Genomic DNA, 17,527 nt, shown 5'->3' with positions numbered 1-17,527 from the left:
CAACCAGCGAGGTCGTTCTTATTCCCACAAAAACAACTCTTCCAATCGAGGACGAACCCACTCAGGTCAGGGTCGTCGACCACCTCACTGTCAAATATGCTGCAAAGAGGGCCATTATGTTGACTGCTGCAACCAACGGTATGTTCGACCTGATTCTTCTCATGCTCACCTTGCTAAAGCCTTTAACACGTCATGTTCTATTCTTGGACCCGATGCTGCTGATTGGTTTTTGGACATTGGGGTTTCGACCCATCTATTTTGGATCAGTCTAAAAATTACACGGGTAAGGACTCTATGATCGTAGGAAACGGTGCATCCCTACCCATTACCCACACCAGCACTCTTTCTCCTGTTCCAAATATTCACTTGTTAGATGTCTTGGTTGTCCCTCATCTCACTAAAATCTTCTTTCCATCAATAAATTAACGTTTGATTTTCCTCTCTCAGTTACATTTACTAATCTTATTACTATCCAGAATCGTCAAATAGGAAGGGTGGTGGCAACGAGTAAAAGAGATGGGTGCTATATGTGCTAGAGCGCGGCAACTCTACTTTTATTTCAGTCCTTAGAAACAAATCTTTACGTGCTTCATATGATTTATGGCATGCTCGCATGGGTCATGTGAATCATTCTGTTATTTCTTTTTCAAATAAAAAAGGTCATCTTTCTCTTACCTCTTTATTGCCTTCTCCATCATTATGTAATACTTGTCAGCGTGTGAAAAGTCATCGATTATCTTATTCCCGCAATGAACATAGGTCGTCTCATGTGTTAGATCTTATTCATTGTGATCTTTGGGGTTCTCCCATCAAATCAAATTCAGGTTTTCTTTACCATGTTATTTTTATTGATGATTATTCTCGATTCACTTGGCTTTACCCTTCAAAATTTAAACCTGATTTCTTTGATATTTTTCTTCGATTTCAAAAATTTGTAGAAAATCAATATTCTTCTCCTATCAAGGTATTTCAAAGTGATGGAGGTACCGAATTTACTAGCACTTATTTCAAAACTCATTTACGTAATTCTGGCATCCACCATCAACTCTCTTGTCCATATACACCTACTCAAAATAGTCGTGCTGAGAGAAAACATCGTCATGTGACTGAGACTGGCTTGGCCCTTCTCTTTCACTCTCATCTTTCTCCTCATTTTTGAGTTGACGCCTTCAGCACTGCAACTTATATTATCAATCGGTTGCCTACTCCACTTCTTGGAGGTAAGTCACCCTTTGAACTCTTCTATGGCTACACTCCACATGATGACAATTTTCATCCCTTTGGTTGCCGTGTTTATCTTTACTTGTGTGATTATATGTCTAACAAGCTTTCTCCCGGCAACATTCCTTGTATTTTTTTGTGTTATAGTTCTGCTCATAAAGGGTTCTGCTGTCTTGATCCCGTCACCATTAAGCTATATATCACCCGCCATGCTCAATTTGATGAAACTCACTTTCCTGCTATCCCTAGCTCCCAGGCTCAACCTCTTTCCTCTCTTCCTATTTCAAATTTCTTGGAACCACATCTTTATCATATTGATTCATCCCCCCTTACCACTTCATCATCGTACATTCCTCGATCCAGTTCATCCCCGTGTGATATTTGTTCTGACCTTGTGGATGAGTCTGTGCAGGTTGATACTTCTCTTGTAGGTTCCACTTTGCCACCCTCGACTTTTTAATTCGACCTCTATTTAACCTACTGTTGATTCCTCTTCTTTGGGCACTCATCCTGTGATCATACAAGCCAAAGCGGGTATATTCAACACTCGTCATCCAGCAAATCTTGGTATTTTGGGCTCATCTAGACTTCTTTCTGCTCTTCTTGCATCCACTAAGCGAAAAGGATTCAAATCTGCGGTTAAGAATCTTGCTTAGGTTGTTGCCATGGATGAAGAAATTCAAGCGTTACAACAAAATGATACTTGGAATTTGATTCCTCGCCCTGCCAACGCCAACATCGTGGGCTCTAAATGGTGTTTCGTATTAAATATTTGCCTGATGGATCCGTCGAGCATTTCAAGGCTCGTCTTGTTGCCAAAGGTTATACTCAGGTTCCTGATCTTGACTACACTGACACTTTCAGTCCGGTTGTCAAAGCTACCACTGTCCGTGTTGTGCTTTCTATTGCAGTCACAAATAAATGGCCTATTCGACAACTTGATGTCAAGAATACTTTTCTCAATGGAACTCTTATTGAATGTGTTCATATGGAACAACCTTTGTGGTATATTGATCCTCGATTTTCCACTCATGTTTGTCTATTAAAGAAAGCCCTCTATGGCTTAAAGCAAGTTCCTCGCGCCTGGTTTCAGCGTTTTAGCTCATTTTTTCTCACACTTGGTTTTTCTTGCAGTCGCGCTAACACGTCCCTTTTTGACTTTCATCAGCAATCTAACCTTATCTATTTGCTTCTTTATGTTGATGACATCATTGTTACCGGCAACAACTCATCTCTTATTGATAGCTTTACTCGCAAGCTTCATTCTGAGTTTGCTACCAAAGATTTGGGTTCTTTGAGTTACTTTCTTGGTCTTGGAGCTTCACCCGCTCCTAATGGTCTCTTTATTAGTCAGTTAAAATATGCTCGAGATATTCTTACTCGTGCTAAGTTGCTCGATAGCAAACCAGTCCACACTCCCATGGTTGTTTCTCAACATCTGACTGCTGATGGTTCTCCTTTCTCTGATCCTACTTTCTATAGATCTCTTGTTGGCGCCCTTTAGTACTTGACTATTACGCGTTCAGATATTGCCTATGCTGTCAATTCTGTTAGTCAATTCTTGCATGCTCCTACTATAGATCACTTTCTTGCTGTCAAACGTATTCTTCGCTATGTCAAAGGAACACTCCATTTTGGCCTTATCTTTCGCCCATCCACTGTTCCTAGTACGCTAGTCACTTATTCGGATGCTGACTGGGCTGGTTGTCCCGATATTCGTCGTTCTACATCCGGCTATTCTATTTATCATGGTAACAATCTCGTTTCTTGAAGTGCCAAAAAGCAACCTACTATCTCACGCTCCAGCTGTGAATCTAAGTATCGTGCTCTTGTCACAACTGCTGCTAAACTTCTTTGGGTTACGCATCTTTTGCATGACCTTAAGGTCCCTATTTCACAGCAACCCTTACTCTTATGTGACAATAAAAGTGCTATTTTTTTTTAGCTCTAATCCTGTTTCTCACAAGTGGGCCAAACATGTTGAACTAGATTATCATTTCCTTCGAGAACTTGTTATTGCTGGCAAACTTTGCACACAATATGTACCTTCTCATCTCGTTGCTGACATCTTCACAAAAAGTATTTCTCGACCTCTCTTTGAATTTTTCAGATCTAAGTTTCACGTTCGTTCAAATCCGACGCTCAGCTTGCGGGAGGTGTTAAGGATAGTTGACTGTTCATTATAAGGCAAATATCTACTCTTTTATTAAAGGCAAATATATTGTATTCATTTATTATTCTTTTCTTTTGTTTGTTGTTCTTTCCATATTATTTGTAATTTACCATATTTCTCTATTCTGTAAATGATTATAAATAAGAGAACTCTCACCACCATTTAAGTGTGGTGGTTTTAGCAAACATTCACATGTATGAATATCACATACCCGAACTTTATGCTTTGTCTAAAAAATACTTCTAAATTTTCAAAAGTTTCATTAATACCTTACTTTTTTAAAAAACTTCAAAAAAAAAAAAAACTAAGTTTAAAAACTTCAAAAATACTTTTTAACGTTTTAAAAAAAGTTCAAAAATATTATTACAGTTAGTGTCACGTTTCAAAGCTAATCGTGAACTTTTAAAAGTAACATTAAAAAGTATGGAGATAATCTATAAGATATCAATAAGACAGCTTTCATTCATATTATTGACGGTAAGAATTTTTTTTTTTTTTTTTTTTTTTTTTTTTTTTTTTACAAAGGTAAAGAGTGTTAAAGCTTCTTTTAAAAATTTATAAGTATTTTTAAATACATTACTTAAAGTTTTTTTTTTTTTTTTAAATTTGGAGAGTATTAAAAGAATATTTTTTTGAAAGTTCCACAGTTTCCATTTTTTAGACACAAAGTATAAAATATGGTATTTTTTTTAATTTAGAACTTTTTTTAGGGAAAGCTGTTTAAAGATCATCCAACTAAAATAATAATGGATTTCCAAAAATAATAATAATAGTAATAATTGTGCAACTTGGTATTAGAATATTCATAACACTTAAAAATTTGATTAAACCAATCATACATTGATTCTTCCAAATTGAATCTAAACAGATATAATATGTATACTCCTGATCTCCTTTCAGATTTTCCCCAAACTTCTCAAATAAACAATTCATGATCCAATTGCACGTCTTGGGATCGAGCTAAAATATTGTAATCGTGCACCCCATTTTCACCCAATTATAAAGGGTTTCTTTCCATTATAAATACCTATCTCCAAGAACTGTGCATGCCAATAATAATTGACAAAGCATAACCCATAACAATGTCAACAAAGGTCATTGCCTTAGGCCTCATACTGTTCTTCAGCTTCGCATCGCTTAGCTTTGGAGCTCTTCAAGTGGGGTTTTACAAAGGAAAATGTGGGTTTAGAGATGTTGAATCCATTGTTGCCGGTGTTGTTGCCGACGCCGTTGAAAATGATGGCACTCTTGTAGCTGCTCTTCTTCGCTTGCAGTTCCATGATTGCTTTGTGTCTGTAAGTTGTCTTTTGGTTTGTGTGTTTGTGAGTTGTTGTTGTTGTGGTTGGTGTTTGAATGTTTTGTGTTTGAATTTTGAAGGGATGCGACGCTTCCCTACTCCTCGATGGGAGCGATAGCGAGAAGCTCGCTCCGCCGAATTTGAGCGTTAGAGGGTATGATTTGATTGATGAAGTTAAGATTGCTGTGGAGAGTGTTTGTCCTGGCGTTGTCTCGTGTGCTGATATTATAGCTATGGCTACCAGAGATGCTGTTCATTTGGTTTGCATGTTTCTTTCTCTTTTCATTCTTTACGAGTATTTTTGTGAGATCTTACGTTGGTTAGAAAGGAGAACGAATCATTCCTTATAAGGATGTCGAAACCTCTTCCTAAGAGACGTGTTTTATGGGTTAAAACGGATAATATCTGCTAGTTTCTTTCTCTTTTCACTTTCTACCGGTGGGTGAGATCCCACGTCGATTGGAGAGGGGAACGAAGCATTCCTTATAAGGGTGTCGAAACCTCTTCCCAACAGATACGTTTTACGGGCTAAAACGGCAAAGATTTGCTAACGGTGGGCTTGAGCTATTACAATATTCAAATGCATTGTAAATTTTGTTACTATGATATTTGCAGGCTGGAGGAGCACGATACCGTGTCGAAACTGGACGGAGAGACGGGTTCAAACCGGCGAAAAATGTGGATCTTCCGGGGCCTTCGATTTCAGTTCCAGACTCCATTGAAGCCTTCTCTGATAGGAACCTTACTGCTACAGATATGGTTTATCTTCTTGGTGGGTATCCCTAATACATAATATTAGTAGTTGTGTTTGTGGGTTGGGTTGAGTTCGGTCAGATAAGACCCAACCTAATTATTTGGCTAATAAACCTAGACAACCCTTATTACATCGTGAACACGACCTAATCTAACACAAGGGTTGGGTTGGTTCAAGTTTTTCAAGTCATTTATTTAAATTTTTATTTTTAATAAAAATAAAACGTTAATAAATAAAATATTTATTTATTTATTTTGTAACTTCATCTCAATATATATTTTGAAAATTTATATTTCAAACCACTAAAAATTATTTTTAAAAATGGTTAGAGAATAAATAATAAAAAATTAAAATTAAATAAAAATATATAATTTGACTTCGTTCAACTTAATCTAGTTCGAGGGTAATCCAATCTAGTTCTAGGGTAATCCATGAACCAAAATTTTTATTTTTTTTAATTTATTTGAGCTCAACTCCCAAATAAATTTATAACGAACTTAACTCGAATAGGATTGATCTAATTTTTCGATCTAAAAAAAAAAAAAAAAAAAAATCTTAAAAGAAACAACCTTAAAGTTTCTGATCATTGTTGTGTCCCCAAAACACAAACAGGCGGCCATACCGTTGGTGTATCACAATGCTTATTCTTCAAGGATCGCCTCTATAACTACAAGAAGACAGGGAGACCTGACCCGACCATCGACTCGTGGTTTCTCGGCAACCTAAGAGACCAATGTCCTGAAGATTCTAACGACAACAACGTCGTATTTCTCGACCAAACCAGTATGAGTTCTTTCGTCGTTGACAAGTCATTTCACAAGCAAATATGGCAACGAAGAGGCATACTGGAAATCGATCAACAACTTGCTTTGCATCCGTTAACGAAGGATTTGGTGACGAGGGTGGCGTTCGGATTCGACTTCGCTTCCAAATTTGGAGATGCCATGATCAAGATGGGAAGATTTGGAGTTCTCACTGGGTCTGATGGGGAGATTAGAAGAACATGTGAGGCTGTTAATTCAGCATGGTGATGATCACCTTTTCCCTAATAAGTTTCTATTTTTTCATGTAATCATTTTTTTTTTTTTTTTGTGTGAGTTTGGTTTGTATACTCTTAAAACTTTCAATTTCCTTAATTTCATTCCTATTATTTTTGTAATTTATGTTGAATAATAAAATTGGAAAACTTAAAGCTAATCCAATCAAATTACGCTCGATTGTGGTCGGACTTGAAGCTTATTTAGCTATCACCTTCTTTGGCGAGATCTTCCAACCTTTTCACAATTACAGTTCACTGTGCCCTTTATCTCGTAAACTCGGTAAAGCTGCTGGTTGGTTATTCCATCATTCAATCCACAACAAATTGAATGAAACTTGGCGAAAAAGAAGTGAACACTTTGTGAACAAGGCTTCGTCTTTGTTTTTCTTCAAACCTCCAGCAGAGTCTCTGTTGATTTCCTTTCCTTTAACTATTAAGATGTTTGAGTGCAAACTAGCTACGAAGTTTGGATATGATTTCTCGATCGGAGATCCATGGATCACACTTGGTATCTCCCCAAGGCCTTTCGCCTTTGAAAGCGTCCTTCCTTCTCAATGTCCGGACATCCATCCAATCATTCTTTTCGATCTTGTATTGAGGGTACACGGAACACCAACCCCATCTCGACAAAAATAATTGAATTCCAACTACATCAAAAACCGAACACTAAATGGATTTGGGTTAAATATTAATGACCCAAAGCTATTGAGAAGCAATTTGTTATAAATGTGTAAAAACATATTCTTAATATACACGTTTAAAACTGTGAGACTGACGACAGTGCATAACGAGCCAAAGTATATAAATACTCGTACAAATTTAATATAATCAAGTTTATTTCCATGACTTATTAGTGGCCATGTATATCTCTTATGTGGCTAAGCATAATGTGTCTTCTTATAAAACTTATCCATTAACTTTGATAATTGAAAATTACATATAGTAATCCCCTCTTAATTTTTAATTTTTTAATAGCTTCATGAACTTTCTTTGATGTGTAATAACAAGTGTCATGAATAATATTGCAACTAGATAGCTTAATAGGTATACCATATTAGTATAACTCAACAATGAAAGTAAATATACTAATGTTCTATTATCGACAACCGTGATATTTCATATTGGTTGGGGAGGAGAACAAAACATCCTTTATAAGAGTGTGGAAACCTTTCTCTAACAAACTTTTTTTGAAAGCCTTGAGGGGAAGCCCGAAGGACAATATCTGCTACCTGTGGACTTGGGCTGTTACAAATGGTATCAGAGCTAGACACCGGGCAATGTTCCAGTAAGGACGCTACCCCCCGAAGGGGGGTAGACACGAGGTGGTGTGCCAGTAAGGACGTTGTTCCTCGAAGGGGGTTAGACACGAGGCGGTGTGCCAGTAAGGACGCTATTCCCAAAGGGGATGGATTTGGTGAGGGTCCCACATCGATTGGAGAAAGGAACGAGTGTCAGCGAGTACGCTGGACCCTGAAGGGAGGTGAATTGTGATATCCCACATTGGTTGGGGAGGATAACGAAACACCCTTTATAAGGGTGTGGGAACATTTCCCTGACTCATTTTAAAACCATAAGAGAAAGCTGGAAAGGAAAAGTCCAAAGAGGACAATATCTGCTAGCGGTGGACTTGGACTCTTACAACAAGAGAGTTTACGGGAAAAGACCACAGTGGACTTGGACTCTTACAACAAGAGAGTTGAGGAAGTCTAAGGCTGGTACTAGGTTTTAGCTAAGTCAACTAGAAGCCATCTAGGCTATGAACATGATCAGGTGAGACCATTAGTTATTGGGTGAGATAGAAGCGTTTCTCTGATCGACCGTCAATAGCTCTTTCTTCACCTTCAATGGCCTTCGCTCTGCCTTCGATGAGTTCCCTCACCCACAAAAGCCACCTTTGTCAAGTTTTCTGTGAGTTAATAAGCTCGACTTATTCAAAATCGAACATTAAGTATCTGATTGGAATCATTGGATATGGCAATCATATATTGAGAAGTTATGAATGGTAGAGTATTTATAGGAGAAGAATTATTAGTATTTTTGTTTATTTAAATAGCCATCAATTTTATGTTTTATTGAAGATGTCAAAAAATATTGTGACTAAAGTATTTTCGTACAAAGTTTGTTTTGTGAATGTTTCATTCTCTTTCGGTTACTCGCTTCAATGCGCTTCGATCAAGGGTCAAAACCAACATTTGATATCAAAACTAGGATGTTGAAACAGATGTTGTCATCATACAACGTCACTAGAGGAGATGTAATGCCGAAGAAGAGCAAAAAAGAGGACTGTGTAACATTCTAGTTCCCGTTACTCACTAAAAGTAACGACTTAGCGTGGACGTTAAAGATGTGTGTTAATTTACAAGCACAAGGCATGTAAAACATCGTTGGGCATGCTGATGATGTCAAGAAGTGTAAGGACAGTGATAATGCAACCCTAATCCTCAGCCCGATGATTCAAGCTTTCGTTGAAGTAAGAACCTTTGAATCAAAGAAATTAACACATCCTTATACAAAATTCGGATCAACCAAGAGATAAGCTGGAATTTAATTACCTCTTAGGATAAAAAAATCTAGAAGCAAGATTTTGAACCTTGTTCTAAATCGAGACTTTAGAATCGAACTTGATCAAGACTTGATTGAATAGCTCGGATGCAATCTACCACAAGAATTGTTTCAACTTAGAATCGAAATGGCAAAGATGATGCTCAAATTTATAGGGGTAAAAGTCTCCATTTGAGATCTCAATTTCATTCATCAACAATCTACTTCTTTTACATAAAAATTTGTGGGTATTTATTAAATCTCCACAAAATACGATGCCAATTTGACAAATAACTTCCGCCCCTTTTGCCCGTTACAAGAATTATGAAATTAAAACTAATAAATAAAGTTTTCTAGCAACTCATGAAATGATTCTTGCAACTTCATCCGCTACTTCAACCGTGCAAATATTCACTTCTGAAGCTCAAAGTGGTCCTTGCTCAATCGAATCAGCCTGTAACATATGAAATGATAGTTGAACTGAGCCTATCCAACTTTGTAGATGAAGGGTTCATTGTTTCATGGTCATGGAATTTTCCTTCACCCTAGACAAGGGTTCGTGAAGATCTTTTCAATACAGATAATCTTCAATCTACATCTTTTAGAAACTATTCGACTTGTCGATCCATCAAAGTTCTTGATCTCGATCTTTGAAACTTCCACCTTCACACATTATGGTGAATCTCTCCTTGCTCTGATACTATTTGTTAGGATCGCACAATTCAAACAATCGATCTAGATGAAGAACATGAAGAACAAAAAAGAGAAGACACAAAGAAGAATATACCTAGAAATACCGGGAAGCAAAACTCCACGACGACTAAGGTTTGTCTATATATGACTTCAAGTAGTTTCAAATACGATAACCCCTTTTCAAAATTAAATAAGAGGATAGGATTCTTTCTTAGAAACTAAATAGGATACAGTCTCCACAACATAACAACTTTGCGTTACAGGATCGACCGATAAAGATGCCATAGTTGGTTCTTAACTTTGAGAATTCGAGAGTAGCCTCCAGTGGCGCTTGACTTTCTAGGCCTAACCCACAAAGCACCATAGTTGATTCAATATGGAATTAGTCAATTGCTCACTTAAACATAGCGTCTTTAGGTATTAGAATACTTTTGTGCATAATTGATCTAGATATGCAATATTCAGTGTCAATATAGCTTCAATGCTTCAAATAAGACTAATTACTAAATATTTTTACATTCACTCATATTTTCTTTTTAGATGGTACATGAACTTACTAGTCTATGTACAACGTCCTAAACCTATAAAGAGTGTCTGACAAAATCTTCCTAAGATCTTAGTAACTCAATAGTTTAATATTTTAATGCACTTTTTGTTATAATCAACAATTTAAAAAGAAACGTTAGTGTAGGAGAATAGATTCCAAATTAATACGTTTTAATCACATTGTAGACGTAAGAAAAGGAGGAATCTAAGAGAAAAGATGCTAGATTCCTCTTTCTCAAACAATGCTAGATTCACCTCTCAACTCACTTGATTCACAATTTAGATATATTTTCTATTTTTTTCCCCTATAAATATACTGAAAAAAGAGTACAATTTTAAATAATATTTTTTTTAATAAGAATTATAATTTCTTTTTATGGAATTTATTTTTTTAAAATAAATTGCAATGGTTTAAAATATTTTTGTTTATTTTCATTTATATTTGACATGCACAAAAAAGAAAAAAAAAATCAAATCAAATCCAATCAAATTTAAAGAAGAAATTGAAACAAAAAATAATATTCTATATATATATATATATATATATATATATATATATATATATATAATAAAAAAATCTAAATTATTAAATATAATATTTTTATTTGTTACTGTAATCATTATCCTTTTATACTGTAACTAGTAAATATTTGTAGATAAAATAATATATTTTTTATTTTTACCTTAAAATAGTCTTTTATTTGAAAATCATTAATGAAAATGTTTGTATGTAATTAATGAAAATGAACACATGTGTCTAGTATGGAAATAATTGGCAATATAGCTGATTTTTTTCTTCAAATTTGTGAGCTTTAAAAAATTAATTTGATCCTTCAAAAATTTTAAAATTGAATAAAAATATGAACCGAGAAAAACCTTGAAATGAACCACGGCCAAACACGCACTTTTGGTCCAATCAACCAAGGTCGAAGGCAAGTCTTTTATCTTAAGACCAAACTAGCCTAAAGGAGGTCCAATTGGCTAACGTAAATAAAATGAGTTAAGGTGGTTCAACCTATGCAAGTGATTTTTCGATAGGTCAATTAATCTGTAGTTCTAATTCAATAAAAATTCACATCTATAGAAAAAAGAAAACCGAAAAACTTAGGTCAAATTTTGTTTAACTTAGACATTAAAGAGTACCACATTGATATGCAGTTTATTGTTTATCATTGTGAGATCCCACGTCGGTTGGAGAGAAGAACGGAGCATTCTTTATAAGGGTATGGAAACCTCTCACTAGCATACGCGTTTTAAAAACCTTGAGAGAAAACCCGAAAGAGAAAGCTCAAAGAGAACAATATCTGCTAGTGATGGACTTAGGGCGTTACAAATGGTATCAAAGCCAAACATCGAGCAATGTGTTAGTAAGGACGCTGAGCCCCGAAGGAAAGTAGATTGCGGTATCCCACATCAATTAGAGAAGGGAACAAGTGTCAGCGAGGATGCTAAGCCCCAAATGAGGGTGAATCACAAATGATATCAGAGTCAAACACCGAGCAATGTGTTAACAAGGACGCTTGTGTTTGAAGGAGAGTGTACTGGGGTATCCCATATCAATTGGAGAAGGAAACAAGGACGCTAAGGTGAATTGTGAGATCCCACATCTCTTGGGAAAGAGAATGAACCGTGGAAACCTCTCGGGGTAAAAGTTGTATAGTAAAAAAGTTATAATAAAAGTTCGGAATACTTTTTAGGTAAAGCAAGGTTGAAAATATTTAAGAAAGAGAGAAATAAATAATGTAAACTAAGGAGTGATGAGTGAGTATTTAATATATTAAGTAAAAAGCAAGCTAAATCGTAATCGTATTCCAATAGATTTGATTCCAATTCAAATTTCCAAAAAATAAATAAAAAAGATTATTATTATTATATAAAGAAAAAAAAAAAAAAGGAAAAAAAAATAGAAAAGCAGTGTTCCCCCGAAGGATTGGAGGCGGCTGTGTTCCTTCTGTTCTCAAATTCAGATTTCCCTACGGACCCGCCATTGCCATTCCGAATGGACCTCACCCCTCCTTCCTCCCGTTTCCGCCACCGGAAATCCCCCTCCTCCGAGCGCTTCCTTCTCTCCTTCTCTTCTCCCTCCCCCCGACCTTCTAACCCTACCTCCGCCAACGCCCTCGACAACGACGACAACAACAGCGAGCTCAACGAGGACGACGTCTTCTGGACTGGCGATTTCGCCGCCGATTCCGCCCACCATACCCACTCCACTCCCTCCTCCTCCTCCTCCTCCACTCCTCGCCACCATATTCATCACCTCCAGCATCACAAGGGCTTCCCCCAGTCTGAGACCTTCGGTATTCTCGCTGCCCTCCCTGAGAACGAGGCCTCCTCCAGCCTTCGCAACTCCTCGTATTTCTACCACAAGGCCTCCGTCTCCTCCTCCTCTTCCTCTTCCCCTTCCTCTTCTCGGATGATTCCGACTATCCCTAAACCTCCTCTCGAGCGGTTGCCCTTGCCGATTTCTTCATCGTTGAAGTACCAGTCCGCTCCGGTCAATGTGCCAATGATGTCCAAGGCGGCGGTTCAGAGACACCAAGAGATAGATGTGGATGATGTTGATGAAAGTGATGGGGAGATGTTGCCGCCTCATGAAATTGTCGCCAGAAGTTTGGCTCAATCGCCATTGTTGTCTTGCTCGGTACTCGAGGGTGCGGGAAGGACGTTAAAGGGCAGGGATCTTCGCCAGGTTCGAAATGCTGTTTGGAGACGAACAGGTTTTCTTGATTAGGGATTTGAACTGCTTTAATTACTTTTGGAGAATTGATTTGCTTAGTTCTTCGTCGTTTGACAATATTCGCCAGTCTGCGAGTGTCTGGTTCACTTTGACGACTGTTTGTGTCGCTCTTTTTGGAGTATTGAGGGTCCAGGAATATTTGAATCTGCTTGACACTCATCGTAAGAAGGAATTGGAATTGGAATTGGAATTGGAATTGGAATTGTAATTATCTGAAGGGTGTTTAAGATTTTACTTTGAAGTTTATTTGTAGGTTTGATCATTATCTAAGAACATTTTTCCAATCTATTCATATTAAATTCCCGTAATGTTGTTACATTTGCACCTACTTTTTCAGTTTAAAGTGTTCATATTTGTTCTCTTCCCTTCCATTACACTAGTTCATCCGGAGTTGGTTATTCTACATAGAACTATTTGGTACAAGCCTTGCAAAGAACAATAAACTTCGGTAAAAGAAGTCCCAAATGGAGTGCGTTTAATTTGCTTCATTGTTTCCTTTATCCACTAAAATAGAGGATTTTACCATCCTGTTTATAATTGAGAGCTCAATTATGCTAAACGAAGTTATTAATATGAACACTAGTTGAAACTTTACCAAATTCCTTGGACGAACGCTCGAAATGTGTTTCATGTTTTATACATGGTGTTGAGAGGTGTTTGTTTCTGGTTAGTATTGAGCTTTCGATACCTCTGCAGGAGTGTGATAGTCTTGTGTTTTCTTTATCTGAATGCTGACTAGTTGTGAGTGATTAGATGTGTTATTTATGAAGGGTTCTTGCAGTGATAATTATAACCTTGATGAAATTTAGCCCTACATGTCTGTTCATTGGGGTTTGTAGCACAGGGACCAGAATTATTCGTTTCTGTTCAATGCTATTCCTCAGTTTCTGCATTGGGAGACACATCCTCTTGAGTTTATTTCTATTCTTCTTTTCTTTCCTTTTCTGAGATCAGTGATGCTTAATGTCACATATGAAAGGCCTATATTGAACTTAAGACAGAGTACCTACCGATGCGATGTAGGGAGAGGGAGTAAAGAGGGGAATAATTGGAGAGGAGAGTGAAGGAACATGAGCGAAGAGGGTGAAGGAAGTATGAATGCTGAGAATAAAGAGAAAAATGGTCGAAAGGGAAAAATGGTGAGGAGAGTGAAGGAACATATAATTGGAGAGGAGAGCGAAGGAACATGAGCAATCCATAAAGATCTAGTGAAAATCAAATAACATACAAGGGAAAAGTGGTCGAAACGAATGCTGAGAATCACGGTATATGCTATGAAACTATTTTCAATTCAATTTTTTTTATTATTTACTAGAAAGAATACTAGATCAAATGGTGCTCCAAAATAAGTTCCTGGGTAATCATCTCGATAAGCCGCTACATTAGCGGCGCATAAACTATGTTTGTCAACCAAGTTTGTTCAGTGGTCGTAACGTAATTTATTGGTTAGTGGGGATAAACCGGGCCGGGATTCAAAAGAATTGGGCAAACTGTTTGCTCCCGAACGACAGAAGTGGAAAGACACTAAGGGAGAGGGAGATACTCTTTGATTTTTGTAATCGCCGAAATTGTACGGTTCCAGGCGTACGATCTGATACCATTCTGTGATTCTCTTCCTCAAATGAACATCAAGTTACTTTTTATTATGTTTTCGTTACGTTATCCTGTTTTGGTATGCAGGAAGTTGAGGGAACTAGAGTAGGCTAGGTATGGCTTCCTGTTATCGAACCTATGAAACTTGAATGCTTTTCATTTGGTAGGTGCATTGACTAAAGGTAACAATCTGCATGGATAGAGTAGGATTTGATTGATATATATTCAGTTGTTCTATTAGAATTTTCCACTCTTTTCAGTTTATAAATTTCTTGATAGATCCTTTATAGTGGTAATGTTGCATGACCTACGGAAGTAATTTGTTTGCTTTTTCAGTGTCTTCAGTAAACACTTAGTTGAACTGTTTTCCATGAGATAGGAACTTGATGCAGCGGATTTAACTAGGAAATTCATCCCGAGAACGAAGAAGAAATCCCTCAAATTTGAGAGTAAACTCTTAAGAAACTCTATTGAATAATATGATCAACAGCAAACTATTACAATTCCAAGAGGGGGAATAATCAAATATACTATTATCCCACATCATTTGCCCCAACTTTGAAAAAGAATTCAGTGTTTCGCATCAAAGGTGCTATGAGTCTGTTCTATCTCGACTGAGTTCAATATCATTCTGGGGATGGATTTTCCACCTACTATTGCCCTTAATGTCACCTGCTGCACCTAACTTGTGAATGGAGTACACCTCATTTGAGATTTATTTGTTTGTATCTTAATTATATTCTTATAGATTTGTTATAGGCCGTGTGATAGCTTGACTTTCTTCAAAAAGGAGGCCACTCATCTCTATGATTTCTGGACAGTTATGTTCTTCTTTGTCTCCATCGTCTTGTCCTGTTCTCCATTTCCTTTTTTTTTTCTCCTGTCGTGTATTATTGCTTTTGTCATATTTTGGTTGCTGGAAATTGTGATGAAAGAGAAGTTAATATGCTCGTTTCTTCAACCCTGGCTCCACCATCGTGTTCACGGAAGATTGAAATATCTATCCAATACTGTGTAGACAGACAACTTTCCTTCTCTATGAAGCAGCAGTTACTTCAGAATGACAGTTACAGGTATTTGCAGGCTAGCTGCAAATGATGATACTATATATGCTATTGTAGTATTTCCTAGATCATTTTATCACTGCATGCGAACTATACGTTATTCCTGTATTGACATCCATGAATACCATTCAACAACCTACAAGTTTTTTTTTATAACTTTTTTGTACCTTTCTTGACAAGATTTAAACACATTTTTTAAAGATATATTGATTCAGCTACTAATTTGTAGGTGTATATGGTGAATATTTGAATGACTGTTGCCTGCATCTCGCAGATATTTCTTAACAGATTTACAATCTTCAGCACAGGACTCCAAAGGAGGAGAATCATTTTGTTTGTTAATATTCTTAATAGATTCCACTGGAAGCACGGGAAGAAAGAGGATCGTTATTGTTTGTCGATGTTTTTTGCATCTGAGAAGCGACACTATCAAATTCAGGTTCTTTCTGAATTATGGCTATATGAATCTTGACGTGTTTGTTTCTGGACCTCTAATATAATCAAATCTTCTGATTGTCCCTCTAAAAGACATGAAGTTTGGCTGAAAATTTAGCAGGGGTAATGGCTGTCCTGTCCTGTCTCAGCTCCCTCATTTTCACCATTAATACCCTTTTCTTGCCAAGTCTTAAAGAGAAACAAGTTCAGTTGTTTTGATGAGGCAGGATGTGTACTATTTTATATTGCAATTCACGTATCTCCCTCTTTAGGAATAAGGTAATAAATTGTCTTTTAGACTATAGATACGTTGGGCTGCTAACGGTATTGTCAAATGTAGTGTTAATAGGATCGGTTTTGATGAGGCAGGATGTGTACCGTATCTCCTTCTTCCTTCTTCAGGAATAAGGTAATAAATCATCTTTTGGTATTGTCAAATGTAGTGTTAATAGGATCGGTTTTGATGAGGCAGGATGTGTACTATTTTATTTTGCATTTCACGTATCTCCCTCTTCAGGAATAAGGTAATAAATCGTCTTTTGATATTGTCAATTGTAATGTTAATAGGATCTGTTTTGATGAGCTAGATGCGTACTTTTTTATTTTGCATTTCACGCGTCTCCCTCTTTAGGAATAAGGTAATAAATCGTCTTTTAGACTAATATTTGTTGGCAGTATGGGAGATACTGCTTGTGGGCGTGTATAGGCCTTGAAGAGCGAGTTTGAGGCTCTCCTTATGAAGAATGGTGAGTCAATAGACGAATTTGTCATGAAGTTGACGACAATCGTCACCGACATCCGTTCGTTAGGTACAAGGTGAAGGAGATATTCATCATCAAGAAGTTTCTTCGAATTGTTCCCCCAAGATTCATGTAGATTATTACCTCCGTTGAGCAGTACAGTGACCTTAAGAACATGTCGGTTGAGGTCATTGGTCGTTTAAAGTCCATAAGAAGGGACTTTGTGGCTATGACGATAGCGAGGAGGAGAACCATTTTTTACTCAAATATGAGAAGTGGCTTGGCTTGCATGGATGAAAAGAAAAGATGTAGTTGATTCTTTCTTTTCAGGTAAGAAGGAACATAGTAGTCACAATAAGGAAAGTAAAGGTCGTGGGCATGGTTGTGGTCATGATTGTAAATATGGTGGTAGAGGAGGTCATGACAATTACCTCGTAAATCCATGACGCTGTATCAATAGAATTCTTGAATTCTTGAATGTTAGAACAGAAAAGTTGTTAGCCATGGAGATATCCATCAAAATGGGTATACATGAGTGAAGAGGTACACCATTTTCACGAAGTATGGAAGCCTTTTGGATAAAATTGAAAGTAGGATTATATTTAAAACAGACAATATCATACCGTCAACATGAAGTGTTTACGAGTCGTAAGACTTACACCTATTCGCAATATAGCATTCTTCTCAATCT

General features: G+C 36.9%; 2 protein-coding genes across 2 annotated transcripts; both read left to right on the top strand.

Moving 5' to 3' along the window:
* Positions 1-4,475: 4,475 nt before the first annotated feature.
* On the top strand, positions 4,476-6,535 carry LOC111449846 (peroxidase 60). Its single transcript, XM_023089924.1, has 4 exons — positions 4,476-4,689; positions 4,772-4,951; positions 5,307-5,463; positions 6,058-6,535. The coding sequence occupies exons 1-4, from the start codon at positions 4,477-4,479 to the stop codon at positions 6,474-6,476; spliced, it is 969 nt and encodes a 322-aa protein (XP_022945692.1). The 5' UTR covers position 4,476; the 3' UTR covers positions 6,477-6,535.
* Positions 6,536-12,182: 5,647 nt separating this feature from the next.
* On the top strand, positions 12,183-17,324 carry LOC111450033. Its single transcript, XM_023090174.1, has 2 exons — positions 12,183-15,670; positions 15,936-17,324. The coding sequence occupies exon 1, from the start codon at positions 12,264-12,266 to the stop codon at positions 12,996-12,998; it is 735 nt and encodes a 244-aa protein (XP_022945942.1). The 5' UTR covers positions 12,183-12,263; the 3' UTR covers positions 12,999-15,670; positions 15,936-17,324.
* Positions 17,325-17,527: the final 203 nt, after the last annotated feature.

Source organism: Cucurbita moschata, unplaced genomic scaffold (assembly GCF_002738365.1).
Source record: "Cucurbita moschata cultivar Rifu unplaced genomic scaffold, Cmos_1.0 Cmo_Scf00011, whole genome shotgun sequence".
Classification (NCBI taxonomy): Eukaryota; Viridiplantae; Streptophyta; class Magnoliopsida; order Cucurbitales; family Cucurbitaceae; genus Cucurbita; species Cucurbita moschata.
The sequence above is the reverse complement of the archived record's forward strand: the minus strand, read 5'-3'. Positions and strand labels throughout refer to the sequence as shown.

Bases quoted from the DNA above. Each gene is read 5' to 3' on its own strand.
- LOC111449846 (XM_023089924.1), top strand. From the start codon at position 4,477: ATGTCAACAAAGGTCATTGCCTTAGGCCTCATACTGTTCTTCAGCTTC. The intron at 4,690-4,771 runs GTAAGTTGTCTT...TGAATTTTGAAG, and splicing joins TCCATGATTGCTTTGTGTCT to GGATGCGACGCTTCCCTACT. The intron at 5,464-6,057 runs GTGGGTATCCCT...AAACACAAACAG, and splicing joins AGATATGGTTTATCTTCTTG to GCGGCCATACCGTTGGTGTA.
- LOC111450033 (XM_023090174.1), top strand. From the start codon at position 12,264: ATGGACCTCACCCCTCCTTCCTCCCGTTTCCGCCACCGGAAATCCCCC.